Below are 15,357 nucleotides of genomic sequence, written 5' to 3'. Positions count from 1 at the left end.
TTACTCTGAACTTTATCTTGAGCGGACCTATTTTTAATATAACCGGAATTTGTACTTCGTATATTGATTAGTGACATTCGATTTGGATAACATTGAATGTGTTTTGTTGATTTCATCTAAATTTACCGTTTGTATTTTTCGAGACACGTTTTGGTAACATTTGTCAGGTATTTTTATGTACTTTATTTCATCATATTCGTTGATATATTTCATTTTCATCAGCGAAAAACAATTTGATTTGGAAATTTCGAGATCATTTCGACATTTGCGTCATATTTTGAACGTTGATTTATGACGTACTGCCGGTGTCTGGACTCAGGATATATACTTATATACTAGTTTAGCTCTGAACGTAGATCTTATTATACTGTATATAACTCGCCCTGTACGTTCAGGAACTGCCCAACAGAATCCTTTCCGAATTAGTTCTGGCCCCCAGTCAATTCTAATGCTAAACCGGTCGCTTGTCAGTCCCAGTCTGTGAATGCCTGTACTGTTGTACAATGATGATGGATGTAAAGGTACATTTTAGTGAGAAAATAAGACCTTGCTAATTACCTACCTAGTGTCAGTATGTGTGACACAACATGCTGTTAAAAATACGCCCCCTTCTGCTAAACAGCTTGGCAGAAGCCATTGAAATCTAAATATAGTGAGAACGACAAGACGAACTTGTTGAAACATAGCGGGAAAGTAAAATAAACTAGGTGATTGTTTTCCATACAAATTTGTGTTTTTATAACACAAATTTACGTAACACGGCCATAATTATAAATTATTACCACAACCATATATGGCTTTTAAGTTCCATTTGCAATGTAGGTACAAGTGATCTTTGTATATTTTCCTGGCAGTGGTGGGACATCGTCTGAGAATTTTGTGCTCTAATGTGAAATGAAAATATAATTTCAACATCCTTTTTGTTATGGCAATGGTACATGTACACGTTATTGCCTTATTTGCTATTATTAGTAAACTTTATAAATTCGGGAATAAACTGACATACATGTACATGAACACACAGGCCTACCTTCTTGTAAGTTCCTCAGAGTTGCATGAAGCCAATTTGGTATTTATGGACAATTTTGCCGAAGCCCATGATGAATGTAACAGATTTTGTATACATGTAGAGTCAAATGTGAGCTAGCCTATTTCGTAACCTGGTTGTTTCGTACTTAGTTCATTCGTACCTCACATGAGCTATTTTGTATCTTGGTTAATTTCAAGAGAACTTTTACATGCACTTAATAAGCTTAACCCTCCTGCTTTTGCACCTGGGTTTGGGACCAGCATTGGCGGAGTTAAAATTGTGTTGTTTGTTTTTTGGGGGGGTTTCCATGGAAACAATTTTTGACTTATTCCATTCCAATCATAAACCTGCCGTCTTAAAATAATTTTTTTCTTACAGATTCTTTGAGAGAAGTACTGTATTAAAGATGTCTGCCACAGGTCCACCACCAGCGTCCAATGGGGAGCCTCCCTCTTACCAAGAATCAGGAGGTAGTCCCTATCCAGATGAGCCTCCACCGAAATATGAACCTCCGAAGGGCACTGCGTCTGGTTATCAATATCCGACCAGTGCTAATTATCCAGTACAACCAGATAATGGTAGGTGATGGAGAACTGATTCAACTCGGCCTTATTCACTGCTAATTTACAGTTAATGCGAGAAGGGGATAGATTTTAAAGGCCCGGGCCCTGTTTCTCGAAATCTTAACTAAAGATAAAATCCAAATTTTAGTAGATGCTTCAATTTTGATTGGCTAAGCACTAAAATTAATCTATTATTATCCAATCAAATTACTAAAATTTGGATTTTATCTTAGTTAAAATTTCGTGAATCAGGCCCCAGGTTACTGTCTCAAGCTTGAATGTAACAAGGAGTAGGGTTGCCTGTCCATGCCCAACTTCTTGTGTTTTCTCTGGGTCCTCCTGTTTCCTTCCGCTGGTAAAGATACCTACATGTACATTTACATACTACAAACGAATTATTGAAATTAAATTGTACCATGTGTTATTCAGAAAATGACCTAGTTTGTGATGAGTGGGCGTTGGACCCCATTTCTCTCTCTCTTTCTGACAGCTGAAACACTGTACATGTATAGTTTGATACTTACATGTAATGCAGTGTATGATTATTAGGTGGTCCTTTAATATAACCTGGTAATCATCTTAAAGGACATGTGGCATCATATTGTTATCCCTTCCTTTTACATGGAAGGGGACTGGTTTAATGTGTGCATGTTAGTTCATAAGATCTGTCTTTGAGTCAACTAGCATGGTTTTGATTCCCCGCTGGTGCGTGACAAGGAATAGGGCCATCTGTCCAACCTCGGTTTCTTCCTACTGTTAAAGACCCCATATGTGCATGTGGCGATCTATTGAAATAAAATTGAACCATGTATTAGTCCCAAAATGACCTAGTTGATGTCTATTTGACGTCAAACCCCATCCCTCTATCTTTTGGTTTACATTGTGCTGAGTGGGTGTTCAAACTCTTTTCTTTCTCTTATTATGCGGAACTTGTGTAGAATCCGTGTCAAACAGGATTATGAAAACAATGGATCGAAGGATCCGATACGGAAGTGTCCTTCACTGGATAAATATTAAGTAGAAAAACAAAAGCGACACTAATCTCTGAATTTTAAATGTTTTATTTATTACCTTGAAGAAGAGGGTACCTCTTCGAAACATTGATTTAAAGTAGCTAAGTCTCTAACTCAATATCATCAAAAATTATTTGTCAATTCAAATCAACATTGATCTTGTGATCTTACAAGGGAAAAGATGAGCTTCTGATATCCAATATTCAAGACAAAATAAACATTTTACCATTGGTACACGAATCGTGTACCATAATGCGTTTCAGCGCCATTTGGAACAAGGGACTCAAAGAACAGAGCTAGACATATTCCACAAGTCATGTCAAATGGTGACGCTATATTTTTATCTGGAGAGCATGCGCAATAAATACCATCGGTGTAGACTGGAAAAAACAGACGCTAAAGATTGCCATTCACATGAGACTTCTGGCCTATTTCGACGGACATAACTGATTAGAAATTGCAGTTAAAACAGAAACTATTGAATGTAAATCCGTCTATATACATGTACATTCATATTACATTATTATATGCGTTGCGACCCATTTTTGTCAATTTCTAGGTCCCAAATATTAGCGATTTAGCTCCTTTAAACATGCATTATGCAAGAGCTAAATCTGTCTATTGCAGGTCTTTCTTTAGGCCTGAAATGTTTTCTAAAGTATTAATTAGACATTAATTAACTGATCCAGGCCTTAATCAACTCTCGATGGCATCAGATTTCTCCGATATTAAATAGATTAGAATGGTTCAGCGATACTTTGATTTAATCAAATATGGGGGACCGAGACTTCGCTTCGATCAACCAGTACGGTGGTTGAAATCATTGCACACATCTGTCAAACTTCAAAGGCTAATATCTTCGCTTGCAATAGAGTAATTTGAATGAAATTTTCAAATTATTCATTTTACATCATCTACTTTCGAACTATTAAAGCAAGAATAGCTAGTTCTTTATCTAAATCTTACATAATGTATCTTTAATAATATCTGATGATGAAAACAATGTTTATCTTCTTTAAAGTCTCAATACCACTCTTGTTGTAACTGAATAATATGTCCCAATCTTTATTCTGGTCAACAAATTGCACTAATTTACAATATTCCAATTGATGATACAAATTTCATCTTAACACATCTAATTTAAAAAATTGGAAAAATTCAACTAAATGATTTGTAAAGCCGGACGTAAAGCTTTTCAAATGTGACTTGGATTTTAAAATATTTTTGAACCCTCTGGACAAGTAAAATAGGATTTAATGGATAATTTACACAACAGTTAGAACACTAACACATCTAGTACTTAGAATAAGGCTATTTTTTTATTTTCTGGAGCTGTCAAGCCAGCAAGAGTGTTATTGTCCCTTTAACTATTATGCAAGGAGGTATTTGTTCTGGCAAGTCTTCTATATTTTTATTTTTTTAGATTTAATTTGGTTGAGTTTCACTGTAACCCGGGTATCATTTAATCTTCTGTATTTAACACTAATTTCTTTCACAATCAATATCAAATCTTTGTTTAAAAAATGTGTAAAATACATTTAAAATCACCCAAAATCATCTAATTTGTACTTGTGTCCTGTTTAAAGCTGACCATTCAATTTTGATAATGAGTGTCCAATTTACAAGCGTTTAATTTCTCGATCACTGTTAAAAAAAATATACAACCCAATTAATTATTGATGTATAATGATTTATTTTTTAACTGTGGTCAGGAAATTAAATACTTGTAAATTGAACACTCATTATCAGAATTAATTTGTCAGCTTTTAACTGGACGCAAGTACAAATTAGATGATTTTGTGTGATTTTAAATGACTTTGACAAAATTCTTCAACAAACATTTGATATTAAACGAACGTGAAAGAAATTAGTGCTACATCCAAGGTTACAGTGTGTGATGACATGTATTTCAGGTTATCAGGCAGTAGTTACTGGTGCTCCGATAATAGTTATTCCAACCAATCGCTGGGGACCTGATAGACAGACTGTTTATTGTCCGTTCTGTAATGCTCATATTACCACCTATCTAGATTATGAGTCCGGAGCTTTAACTTGGTTAACATCCGGTCTTCTCTGTTTATTTGGGTAAGTGGAAGTGGAAGTGGAAGTATATCTATAGCCTACTAGATCACTGTAACCCAGGTATCATTTAGTAAACTAATGTGAAAGAAATTAGTGTTAGATACACAAGATTAAATGATACCTGGGTTACAGTGGTACTGTCTGTCTGTCTGTTCAGGGTTTGCGGCTACACTAGGGCTGTCCCGAGGCTGAAATTTGGTGTATAGAGGTAGCCCGGAACGGTGAGTAACATAGGCTTGGTGGCGATGGACAACTGCTTCTGGTTTTGGAGTTTTGCTACATCTGGTTCATGACTGTACCCGTGCTACGCCGGGTCAAGCACTAGTATTAATTAAATGTTGCATGTAATGTTGAATATCAGAAGGACTTCCATCATCTTTGGGTATTAGCGGACATTTTGTCACTCCGATATCTTTGTAGCCAAGCCTGAACGTAAGGCACCTGTTCAGACTTTGTCATACACAAATTATAACACAATGTACATATTATATTGTCCAATACACGGCTAGAGTTTGAGACTAGAATCGCCAAACATGGCAGAAAAACGCTAAGTTTCGCAGGATGTCCTTAGCGAATAGCTAGCATGCCAAAATCGTGGTGGATCACAGAGTTCTGTGGTGGAACACGGTGAATCGCTTGCGTGCCGATATGTTGAAGAAAAATGTACGGTACATGTAAGTTGAATGTTAATCTTAAGCAAGGAAGCGAGGGTTGAACTAATATTGTCTACAATAAATGTTAATGCTGTTGTGAAAACGTGTACATGTATAATGTACTGGCCAGTTTGAATAATAACCCAATGGTCACCGGCAATCTATTATATTATGATGTAAGTTGTGTGATAATTTGTGCCTGACAATAACTGACCGGTGTGTTATGTCCAGGATGGATTGTAGCCGAGTCAAATGTTTGCAACTCAGACACATGCGTCATTTTTGATCGCATAACAACTGGGTTACCCATAGAAATTCTTCCCAGGACAATCAGGTCTTTTTTTATTGACATTAAATTTTCAAGTGTTGATTCTCTGTTACTAAAGATGTGCAATGCAGACGACCGACCCAAATCAAGACTATAAATTAAAAGTAAGGTCGAAAAGAATTAATAATCAGCAGAAATTAATGTGTCTCGCAATGTAATTCAAAAATTATTTTTGTATATGTGCCCATTTTCATAAAAGTGATCAAGCAATGCAATTTGCATATCAACAAATCTTCCATTTCTCAGATACAGAAGGACGCTATTACTGATAGTAATTGATGAAAAATAAACAACAGCACGCCCTACCGTTGCACGTTTGAAACCTTGAATTAGCAATCTGATTACAACACAGATCCTATTTCGTTTCATTTTTTATAGTTCAAAATTTTGCGTTGCTTTTCTTTTCTACACTCGGATCTTGGAGAGTTGTTATATAACTCACGTTTTGGATGATGTGAGGGATTGGCTAATGAAACGGTCTGTTACAGCGAGTTTTTGGCATGAGGTGTACGGAACTGTGGGTAACCCAGTAGAAACATCAACACTGATTGGTTATCCAAATGTCTAGATGTCATAGGGTCAAAAGCTGCTCATATGACCTCTGATTCAACCTCCCACTACAACTGGTCAGATCTTCATGTAGTAGAGGCCATTGAAAGTATAAAAAAAAAAACGAAACGAAATATAGATCTGTATTGTAATCAAATTGGCCCCACTTTTGCACATTTGGAGCCTTGAATTTTGAAATCGGTTGACGATGGAAGTAACTTCGGTTTACAGTAAGTGAGATTATAGATAAACAAACAATGAACATTATTAGATCATTTTATTGTACAGGAGGCTGGACTGTTAGAATTTCTAAATTAAAATATGCATTCATTGCCACAATAATAATGATTATGATCAAATTGTTTTCTTAAAAAAAAATTAATTTAATTCTACAGTTGTTGGCCATGTTGTCCTATACCGTTCTGTATTCCTGATTTACAAGACGTTAAACATAGATGTAACTTGTGTGGAACAACCCTTGGTATCTACCGTAGACTCAGTTAACCAGTCACACTATCACCGATTTGCATTGTATGTCTATACATTTAGATTCTTTTCAGTTTTTTGTTTTTATAATCTTTAACTTTAAATAACTGGATAAAACAGTAAAATATAGCACATACTTGTGGAAGAATAATTACTAATTTATTTGGGCAACAATTATCTTGAGACATTAAAGGGGCAACAAGGAGTAGGGTTGTCTGTCCAACCTCGTGGGTTTTCTCCGGGTCCTCCGGTTTCACCCCCACTGCTAAAGACCCCTACGCGCAAGCGAATTATTGAAATAAAATTGAACCATGTGTTAGTCCCGAAATGACCTAGTTTGTGTTAAATGGACGTTAAACCCCATTTCTCTCTCTCTCTATTAAAGGGGCATTAGGTAAGATAAAGAGCTGACAGTTCTCGCTATAATAGTTAAAAAAAATAGATAATGAAAACAGGATGTTCTACAAATTTCAGTCAAATTGCTCTAGTCTGAACTGAGGTATTAGCAATTCAATTCATTACTAACATGTGTATTTTACATTCTACCTGTGTATTTTACATTCTACCTGTGTATTTTACATTCTATTTTACATTCTACCTGTGTATTTTACATTCTACCTGTGTATTTTACATTATGTGCGTGTATTTTACGTCCTACCTGTGTATTTTACGTCCTACCTGTGTATTTATTTTATGTCCTACCTGTGTATTTTACATCCTACCTGTGTATTTGTGTGGATACATGTATCCAATTCGAATTATAATGGGTGTTTCTTGAGGTCACTTCCAGATTTGGTCTAAGGTCACGAGATGTAAACAGGGCTAGCGGTAACACTGGACCTAACTCTTACCCTAATCCTAACCCACAATCTTATCAACAATCATGTGCCCTAACCTTTACTTGCATCTCAGCGACCTTGACCTAATCTGGAGGTGGTCTTAAGAAATAGATATAGTTGTATATGAGCTCAGCTTATTGTCTGTTACTTTAGCTTATTGTCTGTTATCTGTTACTTTAACTTATTGTCTGTTACTTTAGCGTATTGTCTGTTACATGTATTGTTACATTAGCTTATATTGTCTGCTACATGTAGCCTATTGTAACATTAGCTTATTGTCTGTAACATTAGCTTATTATTTGTTACATTAGCTTGTTATCTGTTACATGTAGGCCCTATTGTTATATAGAGAATCTCTTACCAGTCTTTTTTCATATCAAAAAATATCAACACAAGTTGATAAAGTAACAAAAAACGAGGCTCTGCCGAGTTTTTTTTACTTTATCAACGAGTGTTGATATTTTTTGATATCAAAAAAGACGAGTAGGAGATTTTATTTATCACCCAATCCCTTCTTACATGCACAAATAGATAAATATAATTCTTTGCTGTGGATTTCACTTTTACTGAACATTACGGCATAATGATACATCATTTTTTGACAGCAATTCAACCATTGCAAAGTCATTTATATTGACCCAGTGTTTCCATCAAGATCAATTGAATAACAAGAGTACATTTTTAATAAAACAAAAGGTACTTTTAATAAGAAATGAACTGTTCTTTGAAAACAAAAAAAAGTAGTTCCTTTCCAACTGACCAATCAAATTCATGTAATATCGCAGGAGATATCACAGTAGATTATGAAATATATCACACAAGCGATATCTACTGTAGAATGTATTATTGGGTGATAAATGAGCTTATTATCTGTTAGTAATGTTATATGTATATTAGCTTATTGTCTGTACATGTAATAATTAGTTTTGGTGTATAATAATTATTATGTTATTGGTTTCAGGGTATTCTATTAACGAATTATTACTCATATATCAAAATATTTACCATGATATTATTTAAATAACATTTAATCCAAATCTCAATTCACAATATTGTAATATAAACATAGACCTGGTTTTTTTATGCACCCACCTTTTAATTTAACGTGGTTTGATATTGTCATCATTTTTGCCCATCCATCCATCCATCTGTCTGTTGAGTTATTGACCAATTTTCACAATATTTTGGTTTTACTAAGTCTTGTAGTCATCATTTACATTGTATTCCCCTTTGTACAAAAAATATAAAAGGTCCAAAGGATGCTTTGCTTTGTGCAGTACTATCTTACATGTGCATTGCCTGGCAGACATTGTTATTTTTCACTTATCCTATCCTCAACAGATTTGTGGGCTTTTCTCAGAAAATTTTGTGGTGCGGGTGGCTGACTAATTTAACACATGCATGTTAATAGATCATAAGCTCTTTCATTGAGTCAACTGGCGTGGTTTCTAGGTTTCGGAGGAATCATTGTATGTAACAAGGAGTAGGGTTGCCTGTTCAATCACATGGGTTTTCTCCAGGCCTTCCTCTTTACTCCCACTGCTAAAGACCCCTACAATGTACGCACAAGAAAATTATTGAAATATGGTTGTCCCAAAATTCCCAGTTTGTGTCTAGTGGACCTTAACCCCTCTCTCTCTCTCTCTCTCTCTCTCTCTCTCTTAAAATTATATCTAAAAATTTACTGTGGACTTGCGATTAAAACACTATATGATAAGAATTACCTTTTATTACACTACTGCAACATTTCAACAAGATTTCAAACAAATAAATAGAAATGATATTTTCCTAGCCATTAGAAAATATAATTAAAGATAACATAAAACAGACAGTTTCATAAGCTGAGGGTGGTTGGGTGGCCGAATGGTTAGCGCATGCGCGTTGTATCATAAGGTCTGTCATTGAGTCAACTGACATGATTTCGATTCCCCCAGTTGTACATGACAAGGAGTAGGGTTGCCTGTCCAACCTCATGGGTTTTCTCCGGTTTCCTCCCACTGCTAAAGACTACATGTAAACTACTTATAGAAATAAAATTGAACCATATCTTTGTTTCAAAATGACTTATCGTTCGTATCGAGTGGATGTTAAACCTCTCTCTCATGAGGGGGGTTAGATGGCCGAATGGTTAGCACTTGTGCGCTGTATCATACGGTCTGTCATTGAGTTAACTGGCATGGTTTCGATTCCCCAGTTGTACGTGATAAGTAGTTGGGTCATCTATCCAACCTCATGGGTTTTCTCCGGGTCCTCCGGTTTCCACCCACTGTTAAATACCCCAACGTGCAAGCTAATTATTGAAATAAAATTAAAACCATATGTTAGTCCCGAAATGACCTAGTTTGTGTCGAGTGGACATTAAACCCCATTTATCTTGCTCTCTCTCTCTCTTTCCCTCTCATAAGTTGATTATTGCAGCCCCTTCCTCATAATATCAGTTTGTTGATGTCAAGAGGAGTAGAGTGGTCAAACGTACTCAAGATCGTTTCTCTTATTGAGGGGGGTTGGATGGCCGAATGGTATCATACGGTCTGTCATTGAGTCAACTGGCAGGGTTTTGGTTCCCCGGGTGTACGTGACAAGGATTAGGGTCGCCTGTCCAACCTCGTGGGTTTTCTCCGGGTCCTCTGGTTTCCTCCCACTGCTAAAGACCCCTACGCGCAAGCAAATTATAGAAATAAAATTGAACCATATGTTAGTCCCGAAATGACCTAGTTTGTGTCAAGTGGAGGTTAAACCCTCTCTCACTCTCTCTCAACTGAATAGATAAGTTAATTATTGCAGCTCCTTCCTCATAATGTCATTTTGTTGATGTCAAGAGGAGTAGAGTGGTCAAACATGTACTCAAGATCGTTTCCGTTATTGAATCAAGTGGCATGGTTGTGATGTACACCATTATTGGGCTTTTTTTTTTAGAGGTTTCCAATGGCAACATGTATGTATATCAATCAAGGTTGTTGATATGTGGATATTTTTATGTTTAAATCAATAATCTCCAGCTATATAAAAGCAGCCTAGCACATAATAAGAAGCTTAAAGTCAAATCACTTTCAAGAATAATCAATCATAATAGAGTGGGTGTGTAGCATTTCTATCAATAAAATCATACATACATACATGTAGGCCTATAATACCATTTACAAAATAAAACCAATTTGTGTCTGAGGTTATGAAATTAAATGAAATGGGATTTAATTGAAATAAAATTGAACCATGAGTTAGTCCCGAAATGATCAAGTTTGTGTCCGGTGCAGGTTAAACCTCTCTCTCTCTCTATGAACATCAGGTCCGGAGTTCACAAAGCATTCTCAAAATTGTTTGCCTTATTTTAAATAAAATATAGCCCTTTATAAAACTTTTTGTTGTTTTAATGTATCAAATACATCAATAAGAAACCATGTGCAAAGTTTTGTGTTTCTGGATCAAATATATTTCTCATAAACAGTGATTGAAAGTTGAGTAAATTTCTAAGTCTGAGAATGCTTTGTCCAACCTTTTTTTGGTGTTTGTTTAAATATATTTGTTTATTTGTTGTGTTTGTATCTTGCCTGGTCAACTGCTCTGACAACTTACTGTAACCTGGGTATCATTAAATCTTGTATATCTAGCATTAATGTCTTTCACATTCGTTTAATATCAAATGTACACATTGGCGTGCACGTAAAAGATCCCTTGACAGTTGGAATTCAATGTAAGAGTAGACCGTAGTGCCGCTGTCCGGGCAAAATTTCCCTCATAGCACACTGTATGGTGTATGCCTGTTTTCATAAGTCCTGTTCGGAGCAGAACAGTAGGACGTTAAACCCATTTCATTTTATTTGGTGTGTTTGTATCTTGCCTGGTCGACTGCTCTGACAACTTAGCTGCTGTGGATGTATGTTTCTTTGCCTGGCAACCTATTTTATTTGGTGTATGTCTCTTTATATTCTATATAATATCGTTTACCTTCAGGTTGTGGTGTGGGTGTTGTATTCTACCATTCTGTATCAATAGTTTAAGCGATGTCAAACACAAATGTACAAATTGTCAACGAATAATTGGGGTCTACAGAAGACTGGAAGCATGAGGCTACAATTTACTTTTTGTCTGAAGACCGCGAGCGTAGTGCACAAGAGTACATTTGTTGATAATAATAGAAATACTATCTGCCTTTATACAAAACACAATCAAGCATATGACTTTATTAATTCTTCGTGCAGCTTATATTAAGATGTGGGCGTGGCTTATTGTATATTTATAGGGCTTCCTTTGATATAAACAAGACATGAATAATCCTGTAATGAGTACATTGTAGTAATATTTAACCCCCCCGTCTTCATTATACCTGGTTGGACATGAGAATTAAGACGTTAAACCTCATTTCATTTATTCATACTTCACTGAGCCATGGTGAGTAATATTACCCACCAAAAGTTTGAGATTTTGACCCCTTGACTGTCAAAAGGAGCATTAACATACTTTAGTAAATATTTTGTCATGTTTTCTTTTACAAGCCATTCCATTCCTTTTGATTAGGAAAAATCAACCCTTGACTGTGAATTTATAAAAGAGTATATTATTTCCTTTTTTTTATTTTTTGTCTTGTCGCAACCCTTGACTGTACATGTATATAAGTGTATATTATATTAATTTCACATCTCTTTAGACTGTATTACCTATTATTTTGTTTCTTCTGAACTCTTGATATATTCATTTCTTAGGATTACATTCCTTTATTGGAAACACTCCTTTATTAGAAAAATTCCTTTATTGGAAACATTCATTTGTTTGGATGTATTCCATTATTAGTAACATTCCTTTAATGGAAACACTCTTTTATTAGAAAAATTCCTTTATTGGTTACAGTCATTTGTTTGGATGTAGTCCATTATTACTATTAGTAAAATTCCTTTATTGGAAACAATCTTTTATTAGAAAAATTCCTTTATTGGTTACAGTCATTTGTTTGGATGTATTGCTTTATTACTATTAGTAACAGTCATTTATTGGAAATACTCTTTTATTAGAAACATTCCTTTAACGCCTGTATTGAATACATTTATTTGTTTGGATGTATGCCTTGGTTCTTTTTTCATTTTTATTGTTTTTAGATCTGAATATTTATGTTTATTTACTTTTATTCACTCAAACTGTTTTGTCTCAAAATGTGTGCAATATGTTTTGCTTTTATTTAAAGGACTCCACTTTTGATTTGGGTAAAAATATAGTATTGAATTCAATTGATTTCATGTGATATTTTAGTGAGTGGTGAGATTTTGTTTCAAAATGATATGCAGACATGCATTTCTCTATTAAAGATGCATTATGATATGCAGAAATGCATTTCTCTATTAAAGATGCATTATGATATGCAGAAATGCATTTCCCTATTAAAGATGCATTATGATATGCAGAAATGCATTTCTCTATTAAAGATGCATTATGATATGCAGAAATGCATTTCCCTATTAAAGATGCATTACGTAAGATGTACATCAAGTTTCGTCTATCATTGCTACATGTTTAATACTTCAAAAATAGATAATTAATATATAGAACATTTCATTCAAATTACTTTATTCATGACAAAGTTAGAACTGTTTGAAGATTGTCTATTATCATCGCAACGGTATGTAACAACCGAGACTTAGTCTTGATTATCCAATTTATCAATAAGATCACTTGATTTTTGGGGGAATTATGACTGTTTGAAGATTTAGCGTAGATCGTTAATTATCGTAGCAATGGTACTTGACAACTGAGACTTACATGTAGCCTTGATTATCCATTTTATCGTTAAATATAAAAATCTTGTGGGTTTTCAAATCCATTTAAATCTTGGCCATCTGTCTTTCTAGAGAGTTGATTATAGGCTTGTCATGTCTAAATATTAATTAAACTGTTGACAGTAGACCACAAAATCAGTTATATTTTAGTATCTCAGCATTAGCTCTATATGTGGACCTAGAATATTTAATATAGACAGATATCCGCTTCAGAAAACCAATCAATAAATCAATATTTTTTTTATCCAAGTCAAAGACAACTAGACATTTAAAAAGAAATGAAAATTGAAATCTGGATTATGTTTGTGAGATGTAAATAGAACATGTTACTGTACAATGTAGGTTGCCAGTGTAATGATGGTCTCTTATTTGTCTCATGGTTATCTATCTGGGCTTTTTGACGGTGGAATGCAGGTCTCTTATTCCACTGGTTACCTGTCTAGGCTGTTTGACAATGGAATACAGGTCTCTTATTTCTCTCATTATTAACTCTCTGGGCTAATTGACAGTGGAATTGACTGACTGTTAAACATTGTTATAAATACTAATTTGGTACCAGTTGGGTGTAACTACAACTTTAGACAGTCTGATGGGTAGATGATCAAGCTGATTAAAACACAGATCCTGTTCCGTTTTTTTATAATTCAAAATTTTGTTTACTTGTCTGTACTACACTAGGATCTGGAAGAATTGTTATATAAACTGCTTCCTGGAAGATGTGAGGGATTAGTTAATGAAACGGTCTTTTGTGGCGTGTTTTTGGCGTGTGGTGCACGGAACTTTGGGTAAACCAAATTAAACGTCAACTCTGATTAATCAATGTCTGACGTCATATGGTCAAAAGCCACTCGTATGTCACCAAACTCGACCTTCCACTACAACTGGTCAGATCTTTATGTAATGTAGGCCATCGAAAGTATAAAAAAACGAAACGAAATATAGATCTGTATTTGAATCAGATTGGGTATATGATAGATGGTATATTAACTGATCTACATACATTGTAACCCGCGTATCATTTAATCTTGTGTCCAGTTTAAAGCTGACCACTCAATTTTGATAATGAGTGTCAAATTTACAAGTGTTTTATTTCTCAATCACTGTTAACAAAATAAACCACCCAATTGATTAATATTTGAACTGTGGTCAGGAAATTAAAAAGTTATAAATTGGACACTCATTATCAAAATTGAATGGTCAGCTTTAAACTGGACACAAGTAAAAATTAGATTATTTGGGGTGATTTTAAATGATTTTTACAAATTTTTAAACAAAGATTTGATATTGAATGAATGTGAAAGAAATTAGTGCTAGATACACAAGATTAAATAATGCCCGGGTTGCAGTGATATGTCATCTATTATAGGGGTGGGTAATGCATTACAATATAATTATAGGTAGGTGATCTATTGTATATTAACTGATGTATGTAATACCGGTTTATTTGTGTATACTTGAATTATTGTTAAGGGGTTTGTTATTGTTTAAAGTTTAAAGATGGAATTGATGATATTATGACCAGGTAGTATTTAATACAGCCATTCACCCAATATCAAGGAGTAGACTTACACCATAACTGGGCACCCAAGATGGATTATCTATAATAAGTTTACAATGGTCAGCTATGACAACTACTTGGGCCCTGTTTCTCGATATCTTAACTAAAGTTAAAATCCAAATTTTAGTAGATACTTCGATTTTGATTGGCTAAGCACTAAAATCAGTCTAATATTATCCAATCAAATAACTAAAATTTGGACTTGATCTTAGTTACAATTTCGTGAAACAGGCCCCTGGTCATAATATAATAGATTATTATTGTTTTAACGTGTACTGTATTGATGATATAAATATACTAAATTATTATTGTTTTAACCTGTATTGCATTTATAATATTGTTTTTATTTTATTTATAACATACTATACTTATGGTCTTTCAACTTAAATGATATGGTTAATAAAATATATTCATTAAAATTTATTGAATTGTTATGATTTTATAACCGCTAGGTTCTTCAATAGTTAATAAGTCTGGAATGGTTCTTCATT

General features: G+C 34.4%; 1 protein-coding gene across 1 annotated transcript; it reads left to right on the top strand.

Annotated features, from left to right (window-relative positions):
- Nucleotides 1–50: 50 nt before the first annotated feature.
- On the top strand, nt 51–15,289 carry LOC126825533 (lipopolysaccharide-induced tumor necrosis factor-alpha factor homolog). Its single transcript, XM_050555188.1, has 4 exons — nt 51–167; nt 1,409–1,608; nt 4,520–4,691; nt 11,495–15,289. Exons 2-4 carry the CDS (start codon nt 1,437–1,439, stop codon nt 11,607–11,609), a joined length of 459 nt encoding a protein of 152 aa, XP_050411145.1. The 5' UTR covers nt 51–167; nt 1,409–1,436; the 3' UTR covers nt 11,610–15,289.
- The last annotated feature ends 68 nt before the right edge of the window (nt 15,290–15,357 follow it).

This window comes from Patella vulgata, chromosome 6 (assembly GCF_932274485.2).
Source record: "Patella vulgata chromosome 6, xgPatVulg1.2, whole genome shotgun sequence".
In the NCBI taxonomy this organism is placed as follows: Eukaryota; Metazoa; Mollusca; class Gastropoda; family Patellidae; genus Patella; species Patella vulgata.
Note: the sequence above shows the minus strand (reverse complement) of the source record. Positions and strands in the feature narration are given on the sequence as shown.